Source organism: Gymnogyps californianus, unplaced genomic scaffold (assembly GCF_018139145.2).
Source record: "Gymnogyps californianus isolate 813 unplaced genomic scaffold, ASM1813914v2 HiC_scaffold_73, whole genome shotgun sequence".
Taxonomy (NCBI): Eukaryota; Metazoa; Chordata; class Aves; order Accipitriformes; family Cathartidae; genus Gymnogyps; species Gymnogyps californianus.
Window position 1 is genome coordinate 160,495 of NW_026114466.1, and position 27,471 is coordinate 187,965.

The following is a 27,471-nucleotide window of genomic DNA, read 5'->3' on the forward strand; positions in this document are numbered from 1 at the left end:
TAGTAATATTTAGGGTTCTAAATAACTAAGAATTGCTGAGACTAGTGCTTTTTTTTTTTCAAGATTTATGATAGTCCTTAGTGCTTGACATTTTTAATGGAATAGTATGTTTGATTAATATAACCATTAAGAGCATGCAAATCTGTCATTGTTTTTATGAAAAATGTGTTGTTTGTACATCTTTTCTGTTGAAGTTTTTTTTTTTCAGTGTCAACATTCATTGCCCATCTGTAATTTTAAACGTAGCACTCCCTAAAGCTCCTACTATTTATAAACAACAACAAAAAAATCATTTTGACTTCATTTTTCTTTCAGAGATGAGTTAGTTCTGTTGCCCTTTCTTTTGACCATTTTCATTCTTTGGAAACAGCACACACTCCTACTAGGTATATTTCTCATCAAAGACTTCCAAAGCCATATATGACTTCTTAATTCAAAAGGCATCTGCTAATGGAAACATTGAGATCAGCAGAAAAGAACATTAGCTAATGAGTTCTGGAAACAAAAGGGTGGTAGAAAGAACACACTCATCAGAAACTTAGTTTCTTCCACCAATCACACTACACCTTACAAAAAATTATGTATTTTTCCAACCAAGGCATTTTTAATTTAAAAAAAAAAACAACACACAAACAACAAAAAACAAACAAAACCAAAATGCTAATAGAATTGCAAGGCACATAGTTACTCAAAGTAACTCATTGTCTGATTTAAAATATGTATAGGATGTGAAGCTTAATTTCATATACATCTAAAACTAAAAGCTTCCTAATTTTAAAAATACGATAAGAAACATGTTTTGCTTACAGGTTCTGTGAATGCTTTATTTATATAGAAGTATGTATGTATACATATCTTTAAAAGATTCTTGTTCTTCAGCCTTTTCTCTTAACAGAATGTAGGCAAGTGATTTTTGTTGGTTCCTTCCTTTATGCATATATTCACAGATATTGTTCATTGCTTTCATAATTTAAATATTTTCAAGCCTATTTTTTCTAAAATGCATTCATGTGAGGGGCTACCTCTTGGAACAGTACCTGAGTTTCAGCTGTCACCCTTCTGGCTGTGTTTCTCATCTTCTGTGAGGTGTAGTATAGCTCTTTGTTAATAGGAAACCCAATGACTTCAACTACTGAAGTCTGCCTGACTTGAAGCTCCAAGATAAACAGATTTCTGTGAGATAAGATGTTTGATGTCGTGTCAACATTGATTTAATGGTTTGTTAACACTCTAGATGATTTATTTTTGCTTCAGTCTTAAAAATTTTTATGTTCTTCTTAAAGTCAGTACTTTTTTGACTCAAAATTTTAATTGTTTCATCATCCTCTTCTCAGGACATTCTTCAGACCTGATTATAAGTTCTTATACATTTGTTAGATTCCTACCTCATGATTTGCAGTCTCCTAAAAGAGCATTTGGAAACACAAGCAGCCTGTTGGTTGACAAGTGTTATCCGTGTACATACTGTAGCTCCATGAAAAAAGTGAACTATTTTACCCAATAAAGAGAAGCAATTATTGCACATTTATTTTGGGAGAAGAGTGTGTACGCAGAGAGACAGTGCCAAAGAGCAGACATTTTGTAAATGCATATTGTAGCTTACCTTGCAGTAACCTTTTTGCATTTCTATACCTATGATTTTGAATGCATTTCTTGAGGACATTGCCTTTAGTTTTACTTCCTCTCAGGTATTAGTGAGATGTTAAAAAAGATAGGAAAATTATGGAACAAAAATAAATTTAAATATAAGTTGTATTTTATGCTTATACAGAATGTTTCAGGTTTCAGGCTATCGTTTGGTAACTGTGGTCTTCAGAAGGACTGCCTGAAAACTTTACTGAATCCACCTGAAACTGGATCAAACTAATCATTCAGAGTGTTCATATTAATGATTTGGACAAAGAGCAAGATCCTGAGATAAAGGCTAGCACTTGTCAGTATTCACTGAGAAGACTTAGCCACTAAAATGGAAACTTATTGCAGAGGTCACTAAATCTGTCTATGGATTGATGGATTTGTATTTTTAGAGCCAAAGACACTGGGTTATGTAAAAGCTTTGATATCATTGGTATATTAGTTTGTGAAATTAATTTAACAGTACTTGCAGTATAGCAAACCAGAATTTAATCTGCAGGACTACCAAAAACCAGATAAAATATCAAGAAAGCAGGAACATTGTATGGGTGATTTTGCTCCCACAATTCCTTTAACTGCTCCCAGGTATTCCCAGCCTTGTCTGCTGTTCTTGTCAGCAGTGAGATTCCAGGCTAAGCATGCTTGTGTGTAGCTGGTTTTCTTTGAGACTTCCAGAGCTGTCTTTGAGGAGAAAAGAGGATACAAACAGTGATTTTAGCAGTTTAAATTGTGGCAAAAACTGAATCAATATTTAATAGGGTAAAAGAAAGACTTTGCTTTGCTTACAGAATCACAGAATGACTGAGGTTGGAAGGGACCTCTCGACATCATCTTGTCCAGCCCCCTTTGCTCAAACCTCGAACAGGTTGCCCAGGACCATGTCCAGATGGCTTTTGAATATCTCCAAGGAGAGAGATTCCACCACCTCTCTGGGCAACCTGTGCGAGTGCTTGGTCACCCTCACAGTAAAAAAGTGTTTCCTGATGTTCAAGAGAAACCTTCTATGTTTCCATTTGTGCCCATTGCCTCTGATCCGGTCACTGGGCACCACTGGAAAGAGCCTGGCTCCGTCCTCTTTCCACCCTCCCTTCAGGTATTTATACACACTGATGAGATCCCCCCGAGCCTTCTCTTCTCTAGGCTGAACAGTCCCAACTCTCTCAGCCTCTCCTCATATGAGAGATGCTCCAGGCCCTTTGTGGCCATTTGTTGGACTCTCTCCAGTATGGCCATGTCTCTCTTGTACTGGGGAGCCCAGAACTGGACACAGTACTGTAGGTGTGACCTCACCAGTGCTGAGTAGAGGGGAAGGATCACCTCCCTGGACTTACTGTTGACACTCCTCCTAATGCAGTGCAGGATACCATTAGCCTTCTTTGCCACAAGAGCACATTGCTGGCTGATGTTCAACTTGGTGTCCACTAGGCCCCCCAGGTCCTTTTCTGCAAAGCTCCTTTCCAGCTGGTCAGCCCCCAGCATGTGTACTGGTGCCTGGGGTTGTTCCTCCCCAGGTGCAGGACTTTGCACTTCTCCATGTTGAACTTCATGAGGTCCTGTGGGCCCATTTCTCCATCTCCAGCATGTCGAGGTCCCTCTGGATGGCAGCACGACCCTCTAGCGTATCAGCCACTCCTCCCAGTTTTGTGTTATCAGCAAACTTGTTGAGGATACGCTCTTCCCCATCATCCAGATCGTTTATGAAGATGATATTGTTGCCTCAAAATACATCCAAGATCACCATCAAACAAGAGAAGTAAAACTACATCTCAAAGATCAGATTGCAAGAATTTTTTTTAAGAGTATAAATATGGAAGTCGTGATCCTTCTTTACTAATCTTCATATTTTATTGTTTTGTCCTAGTGTAACTATTTAGAAAAAGGATTTCATTTGGGGGTGGTGGTGGTGGTGTGTAATTTAATTAACTTGTAAGGGTAACTTGATGCAGTTAAAATACCAGCCATGTAAATTAGTACCTAAGCATGTGGGACTGAAGAATAGGGTGTAGTGACCAGTATCAAAGATATTCGGACTCAAGCTTTGTGGTAGGTCAAGACTGGTCCTTCTACTGCTTGGAGAATATGATGCAAAGAGGCAAATTTAATTGTGTTGCTAATTAATTTTTTAAAAAATTCTTATTTTATTTACATACAGTTATTTTTTATTCTCACTATTATGATCTGAAGGATTATTGAATTAAAGTAGCAACAGTATCTTTTTTTTACCAGTAAATGTATTATATTCAAAAATATATTTTTAAATAGAAGGAGATAATAGTGATATATAGAGAAAATTTAAAATTTCAATACTGTCTAATGTCCAGTATTTTAATTTATATTGCAACAGCTTCAAAACTGGAGAAAAATGCTGTAGTTTTTGAATCATATTGCAATGGGCTGGCTTGATTAATGTATACTGAGAATTATAATTATTATGTTAATATTTGCATTGTGCAGTAAATTTTTATCATGCATGTTTATACAGACCCTTTCACTTGAATGCATTTCAGATTCCTGAACAATGCTAACTGGCTGAGATATGTAGGAAGACTAGTAAAACTGCCATAAAATGGACTTTTCTGTTGCTCATAAAATAGTAATATTTGTTAACACCTCTAATTTCTGTCAAACAAATTCTTTTCTCTTTCAGTCTAAAAATTATTTTAATCTGTATTTCAAATACTTTATCTGATGAAGCTTGCAATTGCAGCAGGTACTTAAACATTGATAACAATGTTTAATGTGCTATCTAAATTCTGGGTGTATTCAAGATTAGTTTTCATTATTATTTTGAACTTGCTGATGAAAAATGTGAGAAATAGCAAAGAATTCAGTTTCTCCTATAATTCTTTCCTGAGATGAATTTCACTTATACCTACCCTTATTCCAAGTAAAAAAGCTATTTTTCAGTTTTGTAATTGGTAATGCAAAGTGATGAAAATTTAAATCAAAGTAGTTTTTATTTCTTCACGCTTGGAGACTGGTAAGAATCAGGACCAAGCATGATATCTAGTCTCATTCTCAGCCTTAATACAATGCTTTTGTCAAGGCTACGAGTAAGCAAAGGTGATACAGCTCTCTAGAAAATGTTTTAATTTTTTTCTCAATGTCTTAAAAACATAGCTCAGTACAGCTGCTTAGTACAGTACAACTGAGTCTAGAGCTCTTACCAAAATGATTTTGTGTTTTAATTTTTTTCAGCTGTTTTTATGTGTGTTTATAAGGAGATAGCTGATGGATTGATTATGAAGCATAGTTTGACATGATTTTTATTGTCCAGTTTTATGGAAACTGTTATATAACTTACCTTTTGTTTAAATTACTTCAGTTACTTCATGCCAGCCTAAGAATGCAAAATAGACACTTCAACTGTAAAGCAATAAAGCAAGTGTCAGAATCAGAGCCACAAGATAAAGTAGGGAACCACCTCCTAGTCTCTTGCATGATTATGTTTATAATATAAGCATATAAGTATTTCCTTTTATGTTGATATTCAGAAGAAATTAACCTTTTTTCATCTTTATTATTTTAGCCATGTCCTCCAGGGGCCCGTGATTTTCGAGAAAAACAATGTGCAGACTTTGACAATATGCCTTTCCGGGGAAAGTATTATAACTGGAAACCCTACACTGGAGGTATGGTGTAGCTTTGCAAAAATGTTATCATATGTGAAGTCTTCAAAATTATATAAATGTTATATATAAAGTAATGTTTGTAAATTGAATGTTTCAATTAAGATATGAGTAAAGTTTGCTAAGCTTGTACTTTTGTCAATTGCTGACAATGTTACAGAAGAGCCATCTCTGTTCTGGTAGAGTTTTGTTTTACTGTGAAGGGGAGTGAGCATCATTGTAGGGACTCCGCTTTAAAATATGGAGCACTTCTCCACCTGCAGTTGCAATAGAATTAGAGATTACATAGGTGATCTGTAAGTGCCTTTGATGCTATGGTGATGAGTTCAGTATAAAAAAAAACTTGTTCAAAGTTCGTAGGTTGCCCTTTGATTATTTTGTCTTTTCCTGTTCTAAACCCTGAGTGAATTAAGTCCATGTTCCCCTTTGTGCTTTTGTATTTTATTGGACTGAATGGTTTTTTTCTTAGTTTTTTAGACCAAAATCCTAAAAAGGACCATTGTGATCACGTGGTCTGAGCTGTAGTGTAATTCAAGTAATAGGACTAAATTCCTAATTGAAATAGTCTGATCTTGTTTCTGAAATTTACCCTGGCATACTTCTATCACTACATTCTTTTGTTATTCATGTTTTTCAAATGATGAAGTGGTATCCTTATTGTTTTAAATTGTTCAATAATCATTAGGGTTGTATTAACATAATGGAATCATTTTGGAGCCTTCCATCCTTGCCATATCTTACTATGAGAAATAATCTTTTTTGCAAGAAAGAAGAGTCAAGTAGAGAAATCAATAAAGGGAAGTAAAATAAAGTGTATACATTATATGTGTCAGGTATGAGATAAGATTATACATTTCAGATCTGTTTATGCATATATATTTTTAATTAATTATTAACTTTTCAAGAATTCTGGTTTGTTTGTTTTTTTTTTCTTTGTTTTTGTTGTCCAGGTGGGGTTAAACCATGTGCATTAAACTGCTTGGCTGAAGGTTATAATTTTTACACTGAACGTGCTCCTGCAGTAATAGATGGGACTCAGTGCAATGCTGATTCACTGGATATCTGTATCAATGGAGAATGCAAGGTTACAAATGTTTTATATAATACTTCTGGATTACTTTGTTGTGTCTGCTATCTCCTACATTTAATTACGGTACTTGTTTGTTACTTATATGAAATGGGAGTGTTTACAAGTCAAGTTGTTAATGAAAGAGTAAGACTGAGACAAAAAGAAAAAAAGGTATTGCATAAATAAGACAAATAATTTGAATTTCAGTAGCTTCTCACAGACATTCATAGAATCCTTCATTTTGTCATCTTTTTTCTTGCTTTGTGGTTTCTGTTGAAGAATTGGTGGAAAGGGCAACAGGAGATGAACTTGGCCTGTTCCATCATTCCAATTAGAACACCACTCTGGCTGAAAAGCAATAAATGTGAACACACTAATCTGTTTCTCTCTAACTAGTTCATCCTGTTGCAAACAATTCTGCTTTTAATGTAATTGAAACAGAAAGTTGTCATTATTGCTTGGTAGTTTTATGAAAAAGTGTATAATGATGCAAGTATTTGCCATTTACTAAAAATCTGATTATCTTGTAAGATTCCTATAGAACTGCATTGCATGAATTTGCAGAGAATTGGAGGTCTGTGCCATATTTTTGGTTATATTCATCCCACTGCTGCTTCAGTTTAGCAAAGTGTTTAATTATGTACTTAAGTCTAAACATCTGAACAGTGCTGGTGACTCTAAAAATTATTTGATTTCACTGAAACCACTAACATAACTAAAGCTTAACCCGATGTTTAAGTGCTTTGCTAAATTGAGTGCTGAAGATGTATGTTTATTGAATAACATGATGAGATCAAAAGCATTTGCCATGTATTAGTAAAATAACAAAAAAAAGCACAAGAAATAACGTGTGGAATTCTGGTGTACTTTATACATAAGAAGATTTTACTACTTTTGAGAAATCTTTTAAAACTAATAATCAGACTAAAACTCAAGTTGAGAATGAGCTATGTAATAAAATTGGGTGTCTGTCTTCTTGGTGAATCAGAAAATTGAAATGTAAATGGTTAGAATAATACTATTTTGTAAATTCTTTAAAGTATTTTAACTTCTCTTATGACCTATGTATTACCTGTTTACAAGATGGTAGATAATATTGCTAGACAGTAAACCAAGTTATGTAGCTGCCTCCTTTCTTGTATAAAACCCAGAAAAAATTGGCAAGTTGCAGTGTTCATTCTGTTTACATCCTACTTGTTCATTCTCTCTCTTTTTTTTTTTTTTTTAAAGATCCATCTGTCTATATTTTCATTAGCTTTGTAATAGGGATGAATCAATAAGTTATAGGGAGTTAATCATTGGTCACCGTATATAGATTTCTCAAATAGATAATCAGAAATGTAATGTACTTTTAATGATCAGTTATAGACACCTCTCTTTTTTTTCCAAAGGCTTTTGAATCCTATCTAATATGTAATTCAGCCTTTCACTAAGTTTCATTCTGCATTCATTCTTACAGTGAAGTAATTTACACTTTACGTTCAACCTTATAAAAATAATTGCAAGTTTTGCCTGGAGGATGTGGAAAGATGGTCTATGAAGCTGTAAATACCTTTGGGAACAATAATACTATTTATGCTGCATAAACGTTTAAGGAACACACAGCAAATGTTTCCCTTAACAAAGCAGTATAGATGGAACACAATTAGCTGTTGTGATATTAAATAAAAATGTCACTAATCATTTATTGATAATTGTAATAATTACATTGTTTGTAAAATCCCTTCCTGAAAGTCACAGTAGAAATACAAAGTATTTATTAATCAAGAGTTGGTAACAAACCAAAATGTGGATTGTTCTACTTTTTTATTTTCTTCCTCTGGTAAGCAAAAACCCACTTACGGTAATAGCTATCAAAATCAGAGTAGATAAAAAGAACAACTAAATATCTCAAACTTGAGAGAAACACTTCAAAAAACTATGAAGATAATGGTGCAAGAAACCATCATCCTGTTAAAATATTTGTTCTTATCTGTTCTCAGCATGTAGGTTGTGATAATATTTTGGGGTCTGATGCTAAGGAAGATAGATGCCGTGTTTGTGGAGGAGATGGGAGTACATGTGAAGCCATTGAAGGTTTCTTCAATGATTCATTGCCCAGAGGAGGTATGCACATATACGTCCATTCTGTTGCACAATGCATTTAGATGACTGTTTAGCAAATAACAGTGATTCATTGATTTCCAGCATGGCATTGCTGCTGGTCATTCACTTTGACTCCTTTTGCCTCGTTGTTTCCTTTTTCTGTATTAGTTTGGATTTATGTCAAATACAACAATATGTTTCATTACTGAATACTTAGTTCTCATGGTCTTTAATGCACTTAAAAAGAAGTGGGTGGGTTTTTTTTAATTCATTAGTTATGGTTGTATGGTAAAAGTAATTTTGTGTACGATTTTAATGTGTATGGTAGAATCTGATATTTAGTCATACATGAAATTTTAGAATAGAAAGAATCCAGAAATGTCTCTTAAGTTCATGTTATTAAGAACTCAGGAAGCGTGCATGGGCAATTAGTTGAAAGCTTAGCTCAAAAAAGACAATATTAGTGTTGCAATCTTAGTGTTATCAGTTTTGGGCCCCTGAATACAGGAAAAGAATTGATTCACTGGAGTGAGTTCAGTTCAGTGAGGGGCCACTAAGATTATCGGGGGCTGGTGCACTTGCCCCTCTGTGAGGAGAGGAACAGGGAACTGGGCTTATTTAGCCTGGAGAAGAGAAGGTTTGTGGGGACCTAGTATCAACCTTCTAATACCTATGAGGAGGTGGTTATGGAGAAGACAGAGCCAGACTGTTCACAGTGGTGGGTACACAGTGGGAGGAGAGACAATGGCTATAAACTGAAACAAGACAGGTGCTGACCAAATGGAAGGAAAAACTTTTTCCCCAGGAGGACAGTCCAGCAGTGGATCAGGTTGCCAAGAAAGATATTACAGTTTCCATCTTTGGAGGTTTTCACGACCCAGCTGGATAAAGCACTGAGTAACTTGGTCTGATCTCCTAGCTGACCCTGCTTGTAGCAGGAAGTTGGACTAAATGACTGTCTGAGGTCCTTTCCAGCCTGAATTATCATCCTATGATCATTTTATACATTAATTACTTGTGATACACTGTTGAAAAGACTTTATTAGCATTTAAAAAAATGAATTCCTGACTACATGGTAAATTCTTGCTATCACTTTCAAATTTGTGTCTGAAATTTAAAGAGTTTTCCATTATATCACATGAAAGAAAATGTTGAAGTACATTTGAATCCCATATCTCTTACTAATTTTTAGTAGTAAGTAATTTATTAATGGTTAGTTTTATGACTAATATTGTTTAAGATAAACAACAAGAAATAAAATTTATCTTTATCTTATAGGCTATATGGAAGTGATTCAAATTCCAAAAGGTTCTGTGCACATTGAAATAAGAGAAGTGGCAATGTCAAAGAACTACATTGGTAAGAGCATGGTTTAAATAGCAGACTGTTATTAAATTAGAGTTTATGATGTGATTTGAAGGTACATTTTCTGGTTTGGCCAAACCATACACATAGTAGAAGCAGCAGAGGGAATGGTAGCTGTTAATATTAGGTTGTGGTCAGACAGTTGCAGCAGTTGGTTAGGATGTATTCTCCTGAGTGGAGCTAATGAAATACATCATGTGATTCCTCCTTGTCCACTCAGTGCAAAATCAGGTCAACTTCATTATAGTTCTAATGTTAGACTTGTACAAATCTGGCTTCGTCGAACTCAAGACAACATGCATTTCTGAAAGTCTCTGTACCCTGATTTGCATATGATGCCTGTAAGTGTGAGTTTGAAGGACAATTAATCTCCTAGGTACATTAATTCCTAAATTGATTATATTGATAATAATGGTACCTTTTACTGTTGGATGCCTACTTTTCTTTCTGCCTGCCCACACCCTCCTGTAATTCAGCAAATTATCAATCTCCCTCCATTCTGCAGGAATAATAACACCACTACTCCAGCAATAGAGTGCTTATTATTCTTTCAGCATCACGCTCCCCCTGGCCCCTCCCCTATGTCAAAATATACTGCGAGTAAGGTTGCTCATATATCCTATATTAACATTTCAAACAGAGGTGGTGGGAGAGGCATACAATGCATCCTGTCATGGTCATTTTATGCTAAGAACCATATTGTCAAAAGAGCATTTTGTAACATTGAAATCTACACCAATATTAGTGTCATTATATTTAATACACAGATTCATATTGTGTTTCTGATTCCATGGGTAGCTGAAAACCAGAATAAAGAAGATATTCTTAGCTACTACAATTAAGTTTGTTATTCCTCTAATTTATAAGCAAAGTGATCTGGAAAAGCATTTAGATCAGCACCATCTGTATAAAATGAATGAAAAATGTCAATATTTTTGGCTTAAATAAAAAATATAGGCAACTTCTTTGGTATTTAATCTGGCCACAGATCTAAAAATGTAAAGCGGTACATAAATACTTTTTTAATGTGTTTGTCACAATTTCAAGGGATTTCCTGAGTTTCAGACTCTCTCCTTACTGCCTTGCTTCATGCCACAGAAGCCCTGGTTAACACAAATGGGGGATTCCTCTCCTTCACTAGTTCCTTGTGTTTCCAACTTTCAAAGCTGCCATTATATCCTAATGAAAGATAATTTTAATAAGTCACAGGGGCCATTTCATTTTGTGTTGGAATGTTTTGTACTGTGAGTGTGAACTAGATCACTATTTTAGGATCACCAGTTTCTGGGGAAAGAAAGGCTTCTAGTTTGCTCCCTAAAAAGAACTGTACAAGCACTATGGTAATTAAAAATGAGTTTATTATGTTAAAATACATACCTTGAGGGTATTGTTTTATGGATATTTCTTTAGTAGCAATGTCAACTTCACAGCTCCTTCCCTGTCTTTATGGAGTTCTCTCTGTTCCAGGACAGCTGTTTGTGTGGCCACACCATGAACCAGATTAGAGAACTGATTCAGCTGAAAATAACCATTTACACATATTTTGTTTTATGTGCACTGCTGCCAAATATGTGACCACAGTCTAAAAAAATCAATTTCTCCATTTGGAAATATACAAAAAAATAAAACCCTCTTCCTCTGTAGCTCCTCACACTGGCTTCGAGGTTTCTTCTTTGTTCCTTTCAGTTAGCAGGCTTTCAAACTAACTTACAACAAACATCCCACAGTTCCTTAAACTAAGATCCAGTTCTTTTTCAAGCCATGGCCTCAAATTTAGGCTGCAGTTAGACATTTGGCAACTTCGGTTAGCTCAATCAGCACCTGTCCTCCCTCCCCCTGTCTCTGGCTGATCATTTCTGTACCAATATCCTCCTAGTGTTGTGACAGCAAAAGCACGTTTCTGCAGCTGCATAAACAATTCAGTATTTTCAACTGATCTGTCCAAAAAATAACCCAGCAACAGCAAAATTGCCTGTTTTCAGAGCTGCTGAAAAAAAATGTATGTTTAGTAATGCTGTTATCTTCCCTTAAATGGATTGATCTGAGGTGACATCTTCCCTTATATTCCCCTTATGCAACAGGGTGTTGTGTGCTAATTTCCAGTGGGCTTCCTGCATTCTCAAGTTCTCATAAATTATTTGATTAGGACATTAACTTGTTCCTTCTGTCTCATATGCTAATAGCATTATGCCACTGCTTCATCATTGTCATGTAATTATATTATTGGAATGCTATTCACAGCTGTGTGGCCTTCGCCTATGCATAACAACTGACATTAAGCAAATCTATTTACAGAATGCAAATGCATTTTTCTTTGGCAGTCAGATAGGTAAAAAATGAACTGCTTTACTTCTGGGTATACATTAGTTTAAGTGTATATAGCATACATACAATTGATAGCATATAATTTCAGAATGATTAATTATGTAAACAATGTATGAGAACATTTGTTCTGTGCTCATTTATATGTCTCGTTTGTTGTTGTTCATATGTCTCAAATAATATAAGTAAAGAATTCACTTCATTATTTGCTCTTAGTAGATACTAGACATACTGACAAGAAAATGTTTGGGATTGAGTGGCACAGTAAGAGACTTTAATATGTCTTGATGGCTTTGGGAGACCCTGTGACCCTCTTTTAATTAAGCTAGATTTTGTGAAAGCAGGATGGATAGAAATTTTTACTATGTGGAAATAAGACCATTAATAAAAAAAATACTGATGTTCAGCTGTAACATAGTTATTTCATATACCCACTTAAAATAGATAAATAGCAGAAGTACTGTTTCTTTCTTTTAGTACAGTACTGCTTGCAATTTGTCTTGTTCTCCTATACTCACTTTTTTTACTATCATCTCCTTCTTGTACTACAAAACCTATATAGACAATAAGGAATCTGAATTACTTTGAGAATTCCAGATAAGTGAATGTGTCAGAGCTAGTTTCTTCACTCAAAGCACAAGTGTGTTTCCAGAGTAAATCCAGGGAACTCAATGGAATAAGATTTATGCTATCGAAAGACATTCCTTTACAGACCTTATGGTGCTGATGGAAATGGTTACTAATCCCTGCTGAATATGGCTGTCACCAACAGAATGTTACTGCCTCCCAACTATCTCCTGTTCATATGAATGCTCTCTCATCTCTTTTAGAAAATTTGAGTGTCGTTCAGACATTTTCCCTAACTGTTTAAGGTATCCATCTGTCCACACAGATGTAGCTGAGAATAAAACTTGATCCTAAGTTGTCTTATTCCTTATGATTGTGACATGAGTTTGTAAATTCCCTATCTAGTAAAGTCAGTGATTTGTCTCAACAAAAAATGACACGGCTGTTTGATCATATATTTCCAACCATCTTGCCTTTAAGAACATGTTTTATTTAAAGTAAATATGAATGCTGAATAACTCGGTAATCTTCACCTTAAGTCAAGAAGTCAATGTCTAATTAACAGAATATTCACCTTAAGATGCAAAGTCAGTTTCTTATTTAGAAACTTAATCTAATATTATTGATAAAAAAATCAAATATAAGTCCCTGAATAATATCTGCTTGTCCAGCCTAATTGGTTAGTTAGCTAAGAAATTTATGTTTTGTCTACAGTACTTTTATGGTTTAAGGCTGTAAATTAGGTATAATAAAATATCTTGGTAGATTAAATAGCTAGTATTTGGTTTTGTGGTAGAAATATCTTGGATTTATGCTTTAAGAAGGAAAAAAAAAAACAGTGGACAAAGACAACAAAGCAAGAGCTGATTGGGACCATATGTCAGACTCAATGTTCCTTCTCTTTTTTTCCTCTGCACATTATCTGAGATACCTATCTCATGCCCCAACATCTTAATCTAAAGATTAGATTGATAATTGTTTATACATGAGACCTACATATATCTTAAGTAGAACAGCATACATTGCACATGGGCTCAGTTTTAAAGTTGAAGATATATTGCAAGTTGCATGAGGCATTCTGTTTTGTTCCATATAGTATCTGCATGTTGAAATCTGCAAAGTATACATGCACATTGAAGATTATTGAAGAGGCAATATTGTCAAACTGCGTGAGGGATATTTTGACCAGGGCTAAAGAAAAGGTTTTATATTGCTTGAAAAAACAGTGATGTTGCGCTGAAGCTCACATACTTCTAACAGATTAGTAGTTTAATTTGCAATGGCTTCTCCATTATAAATGCTGCTTCCAATTTTTAGGTGGCTTGTATTTTTTTTTAAGCTTTAAAATCTGAAGAGGATGACTACTATATTAATGGTGCCTGGACTATTGACTGGCCAAGAAAGTTTGATGTTGCTGGAACAGCTTTCCATTACAAGAGGCCAACAGATGAACCAGAGTCTTTGGAAGCACTAGGCCCTACTTCAGAAAATCTCATAGTCATGGTAAAGTTATAATTAATATATTTCTGAAATTTGAAATATATATTTATGTTCTTAGGAAAGAAAAGGCCATGAATGAAATCAAAATAGGTTGTGTTTACAAAGAGTATGCAGCTTGCCTAGCTGGGACGCAACTTTTTAACACAGCTTGCTTATTTTTCAAAACTGACAGGCAAACACTGTGATAAAAAAGGGATAAAGTCAGAAGAGCCCCAGGAAATCTCACAGAAAATGCCCCATCTGTGTTAAATGTGCTTCAGAATAATGGTAGCAGAATTTGTAAATGGGGCATATAATGTATCTCTGCATACTGCTGATACATGGAAGTGTTAAGATATAGCATGACAGTTCCCGACAGTTCTGTAGATGTCAGTGGTTTTAAGCCTGGCCTGAGTGTGAAGTACACTTTTACCACAGCAAGAGTATCACGATTTGACCTGTTATAAAGTATGTTGCTGTGACATACATTGCTCTGAATAGATTGTACAAAATATGAGAATGTAACAGAAGATGTGACCAGGGTCCTGGTACCCTGTCTCTGATGGTAGGCAATAGTGAGCCTACTGTTGCTCTACTGTGTTGAGGAGGAGTATAAGAACAGGGTGATACTTGCCCAGTATATTCTATCAGCTGCCAGATTTGCAGTTCAGGGATTGCTTGAGCCAGACAGGATATTTTTGTGTATAGAATGATTGTTGCCTGAATATTCACATTTTAGGCGATGTTTTCAAACACCCAAATCCTGTTTTTTCTGCTGTAGCTGTGGATAAGCTAGAGTCCATATAGAATGAATTACACAATGATTAATAGTGCCTTTTCTCATTCAGTCAGTGCCACTGACTTTCTTACTGAAAGTTCTCTGCTCTTTTGTCCAATGGAGATAGGCAGATATGCCTCTGCAAAATATCACAGAAGGTAGAAGGGGATAAGAAATAGCTCTAAGATGTGTCAGATTGCTGCATCTTAACATGATATATATTATTAGTAACAGAAAGAAAAAGTTAGGTAGAGAATCAAAGACTAGTGTTGGACAGGCGGTATGTGGAACTGCAGCTCAACAATGAGGGTAGACGAAAGCTCATAGTGATTGTTGCACTTCCATCTGTATCACTTGCAGTGATATAGCTGCAGCGAGAGTTTTGATATTCCTTTAAAGGAACCACAGGTGTGATTCCACCAAGCTAATGCTGTTGGCTATTGCATTAGGGGAAAACAATGACCTCAGCAACAGTCTGTTGCTGTTACTATTATTACTATTATTATAGTCACTAGAAGTGTAAGCAAGGGCAGAGCTAGGTTCATAATTGCTATGTGAGTAGCTCCTCACAAGATTTCAGTGAGGACTGCTGCATGTTTGCACAGTAATGTTCTTAACCAACTTTGACCTCATGTAATTATTCAGCTACCAAATTAACTTCCATTAAGACATTAATTTTATGAAAACTGGCTTTTTAGAACAATTATGTCAAGAATAAAGAACTTACAGAAGTTATAAATTTGTGTCAAGGGAAAAAAAGACAAAGCTCACCTTAGATAATAATACTTTTCTTTTATATATGTTTTAAAAATTAGTCCAGATTCTTTTGGGAATACCTAAAAGAACTACTATGGCTTCCTTTATTACTTTTTTCCCTTCCACAGGACATAACACATACCTAGATTAAATGTCACTGTAGTTGCTCTCTGCTTGCCTGTTTTAATGGTATAACCAGTTGTTTTCAACTACAGATTCTGCTACAGGAACAAAATTTGGGTATAAGGTATAAATTCAGTGTTCCCATCTCTCGCACTGGCAGTGGAGACAATGAAGTTGGCTTTGCATGGAATCATCTGCCTTGGTCAGAATGTTCTGCCACTTGTGCTGGAGGTAAGACACCAGGCAGTCAAGCTTCAGGGTAAACTGAATTGCAAGATACAGTTTACTACATAATTATGTAAGTAACTAATTGAAAACATTTCTTTCAGACATGCCTCAAACCTTAATTTAGTGAAAGAACATTTATTTTATCACAACACATTTTGTTGTTTTCAAGTACATTTAATATGTTCAGATCTTTTTGTTAAATACAGTGTATCTTGGCACAGTGTGTCTCTGCTGATGCTTCTTCTGAGATTCTATTGAAGCTGGGATGTTTGCTTTTCACAGGAGCTTTCTTGATAAAGGACATCAGAAGTTTTAAGTAAGGAGATTAAAAACCAGAAGGCAAATAAGGCAACTGTAAATAAAGGGATGTGTCTTTGTGTGTTTGTAGGTATGCTTCACAAGATCCTAGTCAGCCCTCCTATCCTCCAGCCACCAAAGTTTAGGATACATACTAGCAGCTCCTCTGTAGCAGATGATAACAACTCAATTATACTTCCCAGCCCATAGCAGTATCTGAGAATTGTTGCCTATTGGCAGCGGTGGGGGATTTGTAGGTTGTCCCATATGATTCATCATGGGTGCCTTTTGCCCACAATTTACTATATTCCTAATCCTCCCTCTAGTGGCCACCAATGCAATTCTTTACCTCTGGCTGGGAGAGCAGGACAGTTGGCTTCCTTCAAAGCCAACACCATTGCTGCTGCATGGACTGGTGAGTAGAAGTGCTGTGTGAACAGTATCTTTCTTCTCTCTGGAGACTGAATGCATCATCTCCCCAACATACCTCAATTTCAGAAGATATGGGAGAGAGCTTTAAATCTGCCTCAGAATTTCAATTTTCTACTGCACTGTGCACTGCCCATAGCAAGAGGAAAACACTGTATTTTTTTTGAAGAACCTTTGGACCAAATATTTGTCCTTTTCCTTTTTTTACGGCTACTGGAAGTATTCATGTTTAGAATCATCTTGACTCATCTTTCTGATGGATCCTGCTGTGGCTGTTACTAGTTGTTTGCTGTTTAAATACAGCAGTTTGCTTAGCCACATGTAAGATACAAATGACAGCACAAATTCTATTCTGTGCAGCTAAATAAAGTCTTGAAACAAAATAGAGGAAGGTGCCAACTTTCTCCAATATTTTTATTGTTCATTTGTTGGATTCTTGTAATCAAATGAGTGACACATTGCTTTTTTAACTACTATTTTAACAATGGTGAGTCTGGTAGGAAAAGGAACGTTTTAAAAAATCGCATAGCAAAAGACAGTTCCAAGTATCAGAACCTTACAAGTACTGCCAAATCCTATTTTTATGATGGCAATGAGTTAATGATCTTTTTGAAGTCATGGGAAAACTCCCATTGATTTAGGTAGAGACAAGATTTTATCCATGGATCTTCTGTCATGCAGATCATTTTCACTTCACAGATTTGAAAGTATACAACAGAAAAAATAATTGGCTCTGAAGGAGTAGGCACTTGTCTAGATAAGAACATTTTGACATAATTAATTAACTTTAAGGGAAGATTTGTGAATCCGTGATAACTGCATACATTTATTATTCATTTGAACCTTTGGAGGGGGGAGGGAAAGATTTTCTTCAGTAGCTTATGGTGGCTAAACCAGGCACTTTTCTCTCCTTTCAGCTTAGTATGAGGATATACTATGGTCACTTATTTTCATTGAGCTCTGTGCTCAGGGAATAAATGTTTCATTTAGCTATGATTTATGTTAAAAACTGTATCTGCTTTCTCCATATGAGTACCTGCTATTCCCCCCAGTTTATGAAGCACCTTTTGCCATATGCCAAAAGAAAACACAATTCTAAAAAGGAGACAAGGATTGTAGAGACAGAGACCGTAACTGGAAATGCTGGCTTCATATAAATATGAAGTGTTGAGAAATCTTAGAAATTAAACCACTGCATGGCTTTGTTTATTTCTATAGGATTAATTATGAAGTCCATTATTGAAATTCTATTTACTTGAACTCTGTCTTTAGAAGAGAAATTTTGCTCTGCATCAAAGGATAACAAAATAAACAACAGTTAAAGGATTTCTCACTGAAAGTAAAAAAAGGGCAATAAGCGTGTATGAGGAATGTTAGTATGGAAATTATTTTTTATTTATGAGGTTAAAAAAAATTATGTAGTGACTTTGGGACAGACTGTGAATAGGTTAAAGGCATCAACATTTTCCTGCCTCTCATTGTAGTTGGTGTAGCACACCTGTAGTGCATGGACTGATCAAGGTTTGGTCATATGATATTCCATCTTGATCCAGGAAAGCTCTAGATGATGTAGAGCCAGATATACTTTTATATCAAAGCATAGACTTTATATCAAAGCTGTAGGCAAATCTAAATTGTAATCAACACATTTCTGTCCATCTCTGAACATGTCTGTATTCTAATGTTGTCTTTTTGTCTAGGTGTATGTTACACTTAAAAAGCTGTCTTAAAAGAACATCAAATTTGCAAGCGTTTAGACACCAGGAAATGACAGAATTAAGGATGACTATGAAATCTTAAATTGTTTTCTGTGGTTGTAGCTGTTCTGTGAAACAGGGACCAGTTGAGCAGGGACCATTTTCTGATCATGAGGCTGTGTCACAGACTAGCTCATGTCCGCTCCACACTATTTAGGTCTAGTTCTCTCTAAATCAGGCTGACTGTATCTGCATTACATAGCATTTGACCAAGTCTGTGACTCTTAAAACATAGTTATTACTTGGTGTATATTTTTTAATTCAAAGTGTCTAAAAAAGAAAAAGTGAGAACTGCGTACAGCCCACCAGAGTGATATGAACTTGAGGATATGTGTTGAATGTCATGAAGTAGAGCACAAATGCTAGAGCAGCATTTTGGCAGTGCAAAGTTTAAATAGTTTTGGAGTATTGTATATTGCAGAAGTGTCCGAACTTTGTGCAATCTCTTCTTCATAGTCTTTTGAGAGCAATCCACTGCATTCAGCAATTCCTAGAGCTGCCTGTAGGCCTTGTCTTGGAGAAGGATAACTGGAGCAGTCAGGAGCCAAGGAGCAAGCTAAGAGCAACCTACAATCTTTATTAGATGGTAACGTGCTGTCTTTTCCACTGGACTTCTATCTTACATTCATCTCTGCTGTGCTGATGAGTCACATCTGAATAGTAAAAGTGCTTTAACTTTTAAAACAGGACCTCTGTTCAGGGCCTGTCTCAGTTTTGCAGAATAGGAAGAGCATGCTGTAAATGGAATGGCAGGAAGAAGGAGGAGGGTTTCCTGCTTACGACAGCTCAGTGCAGTGCGAGAGCTCTGGATTCCATTCCTGCCTCCCTCGTGTGGTTCTCATGTGATACTGAGCAACTCAAAGCATACGTTACAGTCTTACTTGCTAATTATCAGTTCATCGTTATCTGGGTGCCTCTCTGAAATGTCTGAGCTCTGAAGCATGCGATGAAGTTCATCAAGTGTGTGTAAAGTGAAGTATTCCGAAAACTCAGCTGGGCACCTGAAATCAATGGACTCTTTCCACAGCAGACATTATTCTTCATAGAGGAGTCTAGGAGATAAAGTTTGCAAAACAAACAGTTAAACGTTTAGATTGCATTTAAAAACCAGAAGGAAGTTAGTCCTTCTTTAATGAGAGAGAGAATAGAATAGTTCAGTTGGAAGAGACCTACAATGATCATCTAGTCCAACTGCCTGACCACTTCAGGGCTGACCAAAAGTTAAAGCATGTTATTAAGGGCATTGTCCAAATGCCTCTTAAACACTGACAGGCACGGGGCATCGACCGCCTCTTTAGGAAGCCTCTTCCAGTGTTTGACCACCCTCTTGGTAAAGAAATGCTTCCTAATGTCAACTCTGAACCTCTCCTGACACAGCTTTGAACCATTCCCACATGTCCACTGGATCCCAGGGAGAAGAGCTCAGCACCTCCCTCTCCACTTCCCCTCCTCAGGAAGCTGTAGAGAGCAATGAGGTCGCCCCTCAGCCTCCTTTTCTCCAAACTAGACAAACCCAGAGTCCTTAGCCGCTCCTCATGGGACATGCCTTCCAGCCCTTTCACCAGCCCTGTTGCTCTCCTCTGGATGCATTCAAGGACCTTCACATCCTTCTTAAATTGTGGGACCCAGAACTGCACACAGTACTCCAGGTGAGGCCACACCAACGCTGAATACAGCGGGATAATCACCTCTTTTGACTGGCTGGTTATGCTGTGTTTGATGCACCCCAGGATGCAGTTTGCCCTCCTGGCTGCCAGGGCACACTGCTGACTCCTATTGAGCCTGCTGTCGACCAGCACCCCCAGATCCCTTTCTGCAGGGCTGCTCTCCAGCCACTCCTCTCCCAATCTATACTTGTGCCTGGCATTACTCCGTCCCAGGTGCAGAATCCGGCATTTGGACTTGTTAAATTTTATGCTATTGATGATTGCCCAATGCTCCAATCTATCTAGATTCCTCTGCAAGGCCTCTTGTCCCTCGAGAGAGTCAACAGCACCTCCCAGTTTGGTATCATCAGCAAACTTGCTAATGGTGCATTCAACTCCTTGTGTATTTAGTAGTGCAGATTGTGTATTTAGTAGTGTCATTCATGTTAAAGGAGAAAAGAACAAAATACTCCATAGTTGCTCTGCAAGTGAGCATCATATCCTGTAGAGTGAATTAAGCAGAAACCACATGTCGTGGTTTAACCCCAGCCAGCAACTCAGCACCACGCAGCCGCTTCCCCCTCCCCCTCCCAGTGGGGTGGGGAGGAGGAAAGGAAAAAAGGGTTGAGATAAGAACAGTTTAATAACTAAAGTAAGAATAAAAATACACTACTAACTAAGAATAATAATAATTGTAATGAAAAAGAATACAACAACAACAAAAAAAAAGAAATAAGAAAAAACCAGTGATGCACAATGCAATTGCTCACCACCCACTGACCAATGCCAGAGCCGCGATCCGCCCCTCCTGGCCAACTCCCCCCTGTTTATATACTGGGCATGATGTTCCATGGTATGGAATACCCCTTTGGCTAGTTCAGGTCAGCTGCCCCGGCTCTGCTCCCTCCCAGCTTCTTGCACACCTGCTTGCTGGCAGAGCATGGGAAACTGAAAAGTCCTTGGCTGAAGAGAAGCGCTACTTAGCAACAACTAAAACATCAGGGTGTTATCAACATCATTCTCACACTAAATCCAAAACACAGCACTGTACCAGCTACTAAGAAGAAAATTAACTCTGTCCCAGCCGAAACCAGGACAATATGTCTCCAAAATCTGAGTTTTATTTTGGTATTTTCTTGAGTTTTTCTAAAAATAGGTTCCTCAGATTTACCAGGTAGTTAAAAGAGCTTGCTTGGTAATAGACAACTCTCTTCTTTTCCTGGATTCATGTACTCATATGTAGGATGAGAATATAATTTCATTCATTTTTAACATCTGTCTCTTAGTATCTGTTCTTAGGCTTGGAAATCCAGAATTGCAGCTTTTATTTTTGTATACTAGAACTAGTATTTTCTATATTGAAAAACTTTTCTTTAAAATACAAATTTATACTATCTATCTGAGCTAGTCTTTCCTCTCTGGGAACATTATGTAAAACAGAGCTACATGTATTCTCCATATTAATTCCCTTTCCTGAAAGTTCACCGATAACTGTTCTACTCTGAGTCGAGTTTTCAGAAGGAAAGTTTGTTACTATCTTGTATAGGTCTTTATAGCTGGTGGCAGACTTGGACAAGACTACTGGAAAACAATGCCAGAGAATACCAGAATGTACAGTGCAAGTTTATCTAGACAGAGAACAGTGGGAGAGGAAAGAACACAGGGATTTTAGAAGGGATGGATGGATGAACAGGTTGCTGGAATTCAGAAAAAAGTGATGACAACAACAGAAGATTTTTTTAAGGACCTGATAATTTAATTATTTAATGAGAAAAATCTAAGAAAGGAAGCTAGAATACATAGAAATAGGAAATAAAACAATAAAATGAAGGCTGGAAAGAGAAGAAGAAAGTGCTAAAATAGAAAAGGGTGAGAGATCACTTACATATCACAGAGTTGCAGTTTATTTACTCTCATGCCTGTCTTTCCTTATATGATATCTTGTAGCTTTCCAAGGGCAAGTATATGACTTCATCCAGATCCATAAGTATTCTTAATAACAAAGTGAATTGCTGGTGGTATTGTTTAAAAAAATCCAACAAAGGAAAAAAATCCTGTGTATTTTTACTTTTGTATACATTAAAAATAAACTCCAATAAGTGCATACCCCCTTTTTTTATTTTCTTCCATGCTTAATAGAATTCTAGCAATAAATGGCAACAAATGACAGCATTTATTATCTGGAATTTACCAGGTACCCTAAGCATTGGTTTTGATTTCATTCATTGTATTAGAGTTCATCTCCAGATGAGTCAAATATCTTACATATTCATGTTTTTTTATGAAATATTCAGTCAGTATATTATTATAAGTAAATTGATTGCTGTCCAGTTTCCTTTGCTGCTCATCACTCTTGGAGAGTGGTGCATACTATGTTTTTCTTTCATGCCCTCAGATGAATTATGAAACTGTCTTTAGACAAATAAAACATACTTGTCCTCATCAAGGAAAATGTAAGTTTGGCTCTGTGATGAACATCTTGTGATCTGATGAGTGAGCTCAGAAAGTATGTCTGGATTAACCAGCATGCACTAGTTTTAGTGATGCAAGATTCACTATGTATTGGTACTGGCATCTTTATAATTAACTGTTGCAATCGCAAACCACAATTTTTGGGGATTGCTTTTAAAAATAGATATAGCATTTACATGCCTGCAATTTTAATTTAAGAATAAAATGTGCTCCATGTAATTTAAAATTTGGCTACTGAAAGTCATGCAGACTATTTGTGAATTGAAATCTGCAAAACATCTCAGTTCTCTGGAGAATATGGTCACTAAACCACTGGAGTTTTGTTTTCTATTAGAATTGCATTGACCAATCATGAGGACATTTTATGTTTTTTATTATAAACTATAAATCTGTAGATTTGAAAGCAGAGTGTTTCTGTCTAACTGCTTGTAATTATTCCCCCAAGAGTTTAAATGAACTTGTTTAGCTGTGCTTTTTAGATTATTTTAAGAGAGACCATATACTCAGAGAAGAGTTGATAATTTAAAAAGATTTTTTTCAAGGCCCACAGGGCTTTAACCAAGTTGTAGCTGTTGTCTGGGTAAAAACTGCACTTCCAGACTTTTCTATTTCTTTTTCTTGACTTAAAGTTAGTATCTGAATTTTGTTTCCGAGATGTTATTTTAAATAACACTGTAATTAGACAGCAATGATGTAAAGTTTCCTTAATCCATACCTATGTTTCTTATATCACAAATCACATACTGTGTGGCAAGATGCTGCAGAACATTTTAAAACTGGATTAACATATCTGCCTGGCATGGATTAAAGATTCTTCACTGTGTGAGTGAATAGTGATGAATGCTGTCTTAGGGATGATATGCTACCTGACCGACATTCAATAAATAACATGGCTGGTTTAAATTTTTTTGAAAACTGAGCACAATGATACTTTGTGTTCATAGTACTTCAAAATACTTTCTTATTACATAGCTCCTCAGAAATGAATTTACTGGGGCTGCCAATTTTTAGCCAAAGCCTGGAAGGAAATGTGTCTGATGCCAGTAGGAAATTTAATGAAAACATAACATTAATATCTATGCTATCCCATAAATATATTTGAGAGAATGGTATGCATCATTAAAATGCTTAATTATAAAGTGTGTATAAATTATTATTTTTTTAAGCAATTATATTTGAGGGAAATTTGAGGGACACCTATTATTTTATCAGCCACCAAGAGAATTAAGGCAGCTTGTGATAGAAAGGATAAATGATTATTCATCAGTCAGAGCTGAACATAAATTCTATGTCAACTAGCAGCACCATGTTACTAGCGTTGCTGTTTGGCTAGTCCTTTTAAATATTATTTCTCATCATGGTGAAATTTGAGTAGAAAATTGCAAAAGAAATACTCCTACTCAGGTTGTCAGATCTGATTTTAATTATTCTCATCTGTTGGCAGTGCTTACATAGAGTATAGAATTTAAAGTGAATCATCTTGTCACAGCTTCTCAAATATTTAGATCTTACACTTATTTGTCAAGAACGAAAGGAAGAGATTATAAAGGAGAGCCTAATCTGGTAAACATTTTTCTCTCTCTTTCACGCTGCAATTGATATGTCCTTTTATCTACTAAAATAGTACTAAAGGAGTAAAGAACTGAAGAAAATCATCTCTCACTCTGTGTGTGTGTGTATAGAAAAATATATATAACAACATTGAAGTGTTAACTGATTTGAAATTTTGAAGATAACTAAAGATCTAGAAATAAATGACAAATGAGGTAAAGTGTAACATGATAGGTCATGCTTGACTAGCCAGATATATTTTAATATATAACTTATTTTCTAGACCAAGGAAATGTAGTAGATTAATTCATCTAGACTTTCCTAAGACTTTTGTTGTCACCTACATTTAATAAAGAATTAGAAAACATTAGTAGACAAGAGGCACACTTAAAATGTAAATTACTGGGCCAAAAGGCAGTGAGCCTAATAGGCTTCTTAAAGACCTTTCACATGACTCATCAGACTTCAGTTTTTCTTGTTCTGATGGTAGCATAAAAAGTAGAAAGCTCTGATGAAATTTGCTGACAATGCAGTGCTAGGAGACATGAGGAAGACTGGGATATGTTGTAGTCATGATAAAGGCAGATTTGATTTTAGGATGTATTTCTTTAAAAGTATTAATGACACTGGATAAGGCACTAGTAAAATCCCTCTGGAGTACTGGGCACAGTTTGTATTGTGGCTGAAATAAACTCAAGTGTGAACAGATGCACAGAAGGGTTGTGCAAAATGATTTTTTTTCCAACATGTAAAGCACATAAATTGAAAATTAGCAAAATAAAAAAAAGGAGGTTGAATACTGTTCAAAAATGGTATTTTCTTTTTAGCTTGTTCATGTAGATTTGTGTATGTAGGATACACTTGGAAAACAGTCTGGCAGCCTTCTGCGCTGTTTAGTGGTACCTACTGTTGTCTAATGTTGTGGCATCCAGATACATGTAGAAAGAAGAGCAAATGGAAGAAGCTGATTGGTTTACCTGGCTCACCTGTAAGACATGTCTCATATTAATCAATATCTTTTTCATAAATAAAACTTACTTTTAAATGATTGTGATGTTTATGGATAACCTGAGATGTCAGACGTGTGAAATGATTTACAACCTGATTTAAAGTGCCTACTTTGGGAAGGTTATGTGTAGCTGTAATCAAAAAGGAGATATCCCAGCAGCAAAGCTGGGACTCTGGATTTAGACACTGCAGTAGAGTGAAGACTTCAGCATTAGGCATCTTTGGTCTCAACATAGTTAATGATTTTGAGGTAAGGTGAGGAGGCAGGTGATTTTGAGGGTTGATACAAAGTTCTCACCTGCTAAAAAGGCAGCCTGTAGGAAGCAGTATGTTGAGTGATGAATCTAACTCCTACCCTGCTTGTCAGGAGCATGCACATTTGAGTTAAGGCCACACATGGAACATTTTTATGTGCTTAGGATCCAGACTGCTGGGTTTTCCTGAAAGTATTTGAATTAACAAGGCTATATTTTTACATAAGGGATAATACCCATATTTTGCAGGATGCCATGGCAGTTATTAAATAGCAATTTCCTATATCAGACTGAAGAGATTTCAACTGGGATTGCATCTCCAGAAGAGTACTCTAACTGTGTGCCATAGAATAGTTGAGGAGTCTAAGAGGGGTAGGGAAAGGGAAGATATTTTTAATAAGCATTCTGGGCCACAGTGCAACCAGGGATGCAAGATTCATGGGGCCAATGGCAGGAAGACAAGAAAGGGGCTTAATCTGTTACCAGCAAATAAGACATTCATCTAGCACAGGCAAGTATGGATTTTCATCCCTGCTCTCAAGATGGTTTAGACATTTTACATCAGACTGTAACTGAATAAAAACTAGAAATAATCTACAGACTAGAAACCACAGTCTTGCCACCTTGGCTAAAATAATCACTAAGTCACAGAAGTTAGTGTATGCTCATGGGAAGTAGGAATCCCCTCAGGGTTGAGAAGGGATCATACCTACTACTTCTGGATCTGCAGCCTCATGGGGGACTGCATGCCATCCTCAAGACTCGTGAAAAAGGAGGTTACTATTTTCCCCAGGTCCTTTGCACATAACGTCATAGAGACATTTCACATGCCTCTGTGCTTAGACTGGGAGACTTCTGTTCATAGCCAAGCAGGATGCTTTGTGGGCCAAACTTAAAGCATGTCAAGGCTAGGCTTGACTCACTATTGGAATTAAATACCTAAATTCCATATAGGTCTCATTTTAGGAACCAAAGTAGGAGATTTGATTCTTGTCCATAATGAATAACAAACGAAACAATTGCAAGGTAAGTTGTTTAGCTAGTTTAAAATGAGCAAAAGGACTACAAATGTTTGGTGAAAGAAAATCCCATGTTTTTAGTGGGTGTTCAATGTCTGAAAAACATATTTATACAATTAATTTTATTACTGCACATCTACCTCCTGTAAAATGCTTGTCTTAAAATGAAGAGAGGGCTGTAAAGTAAAGTTGGCAGATATTTGAAGCCAGGATGTTTTAATCCCTATTTATTTGTATGCATTTCACAATTTGGAAAAAGTTAAATAATTGCTTCTGTTTTTAAGAAAGGTTTAGGGCTTTTTTGCAACTTTTATCATACAAATAATCCTATTATTTCAGTATTATGACTACTCATGTTCAATAAGAACTGCATATGAATTGCAGATCCACAGTCTTTTTATGCTAGCAAGCATCATACAGCTTGTTTTAAAAACAGGAGGCGGCCATGTGTACCACTGTTTACAACAGTACTCTGAGCTGCACTGTTGTCATATCAATGGTTCTTTAATGTCTTTCTTTAGATCCTGTTTTTTTAAAAATTGGAAAATCTGCTTAATGTGTTACCTTATAATGTTGCCTTGGCAGTGATATGTCATTATGTTTTGGGAATAATAATCAATTCGTAACTGCCCAGTTGATGGTTAACAGTGAAAGAGGAGCTGGGAGTGCCAGACAAAATGAGAGTTCACAGAGACAAACTGCATCTTTCAGAATGAATAATACTTCTATTATTTTAATGAAGAAAATGTTTATAGGATGACATGTATAAAAATGCAACACTGTATCCCAGTATTGCTGTTTTATTTTAAACCAGAGCACATAAACAATAATTCTGCATTGAAGTGTGACCACATTCTATTTGGTGATGTTTTGTTTGGAAATTGAAGTGTCTTTTACTAGGAGAGGAGAGTAGGCAGAAAATGGATTTTGTGCAATATACAAATAAAAACAATCTGTTAGTAAATCTATAAATATATTCCCTTTGTTTTAGAAAACAACAG

The 27,471-nt window shown here is 36.1% G+C and overlaps 1 protein-coding gene across 2 annotated transcripts in view; it reads left to right on the forward strand.

Moving 5' to 3' along the window:
- Positions 1 to 27,471, forward strand: part of LOC127029107 (A disintegrin and metalloproteinase with thrombospondin motifs 6-like) — a 169,681-nt gene that overhangs the window by 122,252 nt on the left and 19,958 nt on the right. For both annotated transcript variants that reach the window (XM_050914751.1, XM_050914752.1), the window contains exons 14-19: positions 5,165 to 5,267; positions 6,215 to 6,348; positions 8,316 to 8,439; positions 9,698 to 9,778; positions 14,013 to 14,176; positions 15,902 to 16,040. In XM_050914751.1, coding sequence (XP_050770708.1) covers positions 5,165 to 5,267; positions 6,215 to 6,348; positions 8,316 to 8,439; positions 9,698 to 9,778; positions 14,013 to 14,176; positions 15,902 to 16,040 — 745 coding nt within the window. The remainder of the gene's footprint in view (positions 1 to 5,164; positions 5,268 to 6,214; positions 6,349 to 8,315; positions 8,440 to 9,697; positions 9,779 to 14,012; positions 14,177 to 15,901; positions 16,041 to 27,471) is intronic.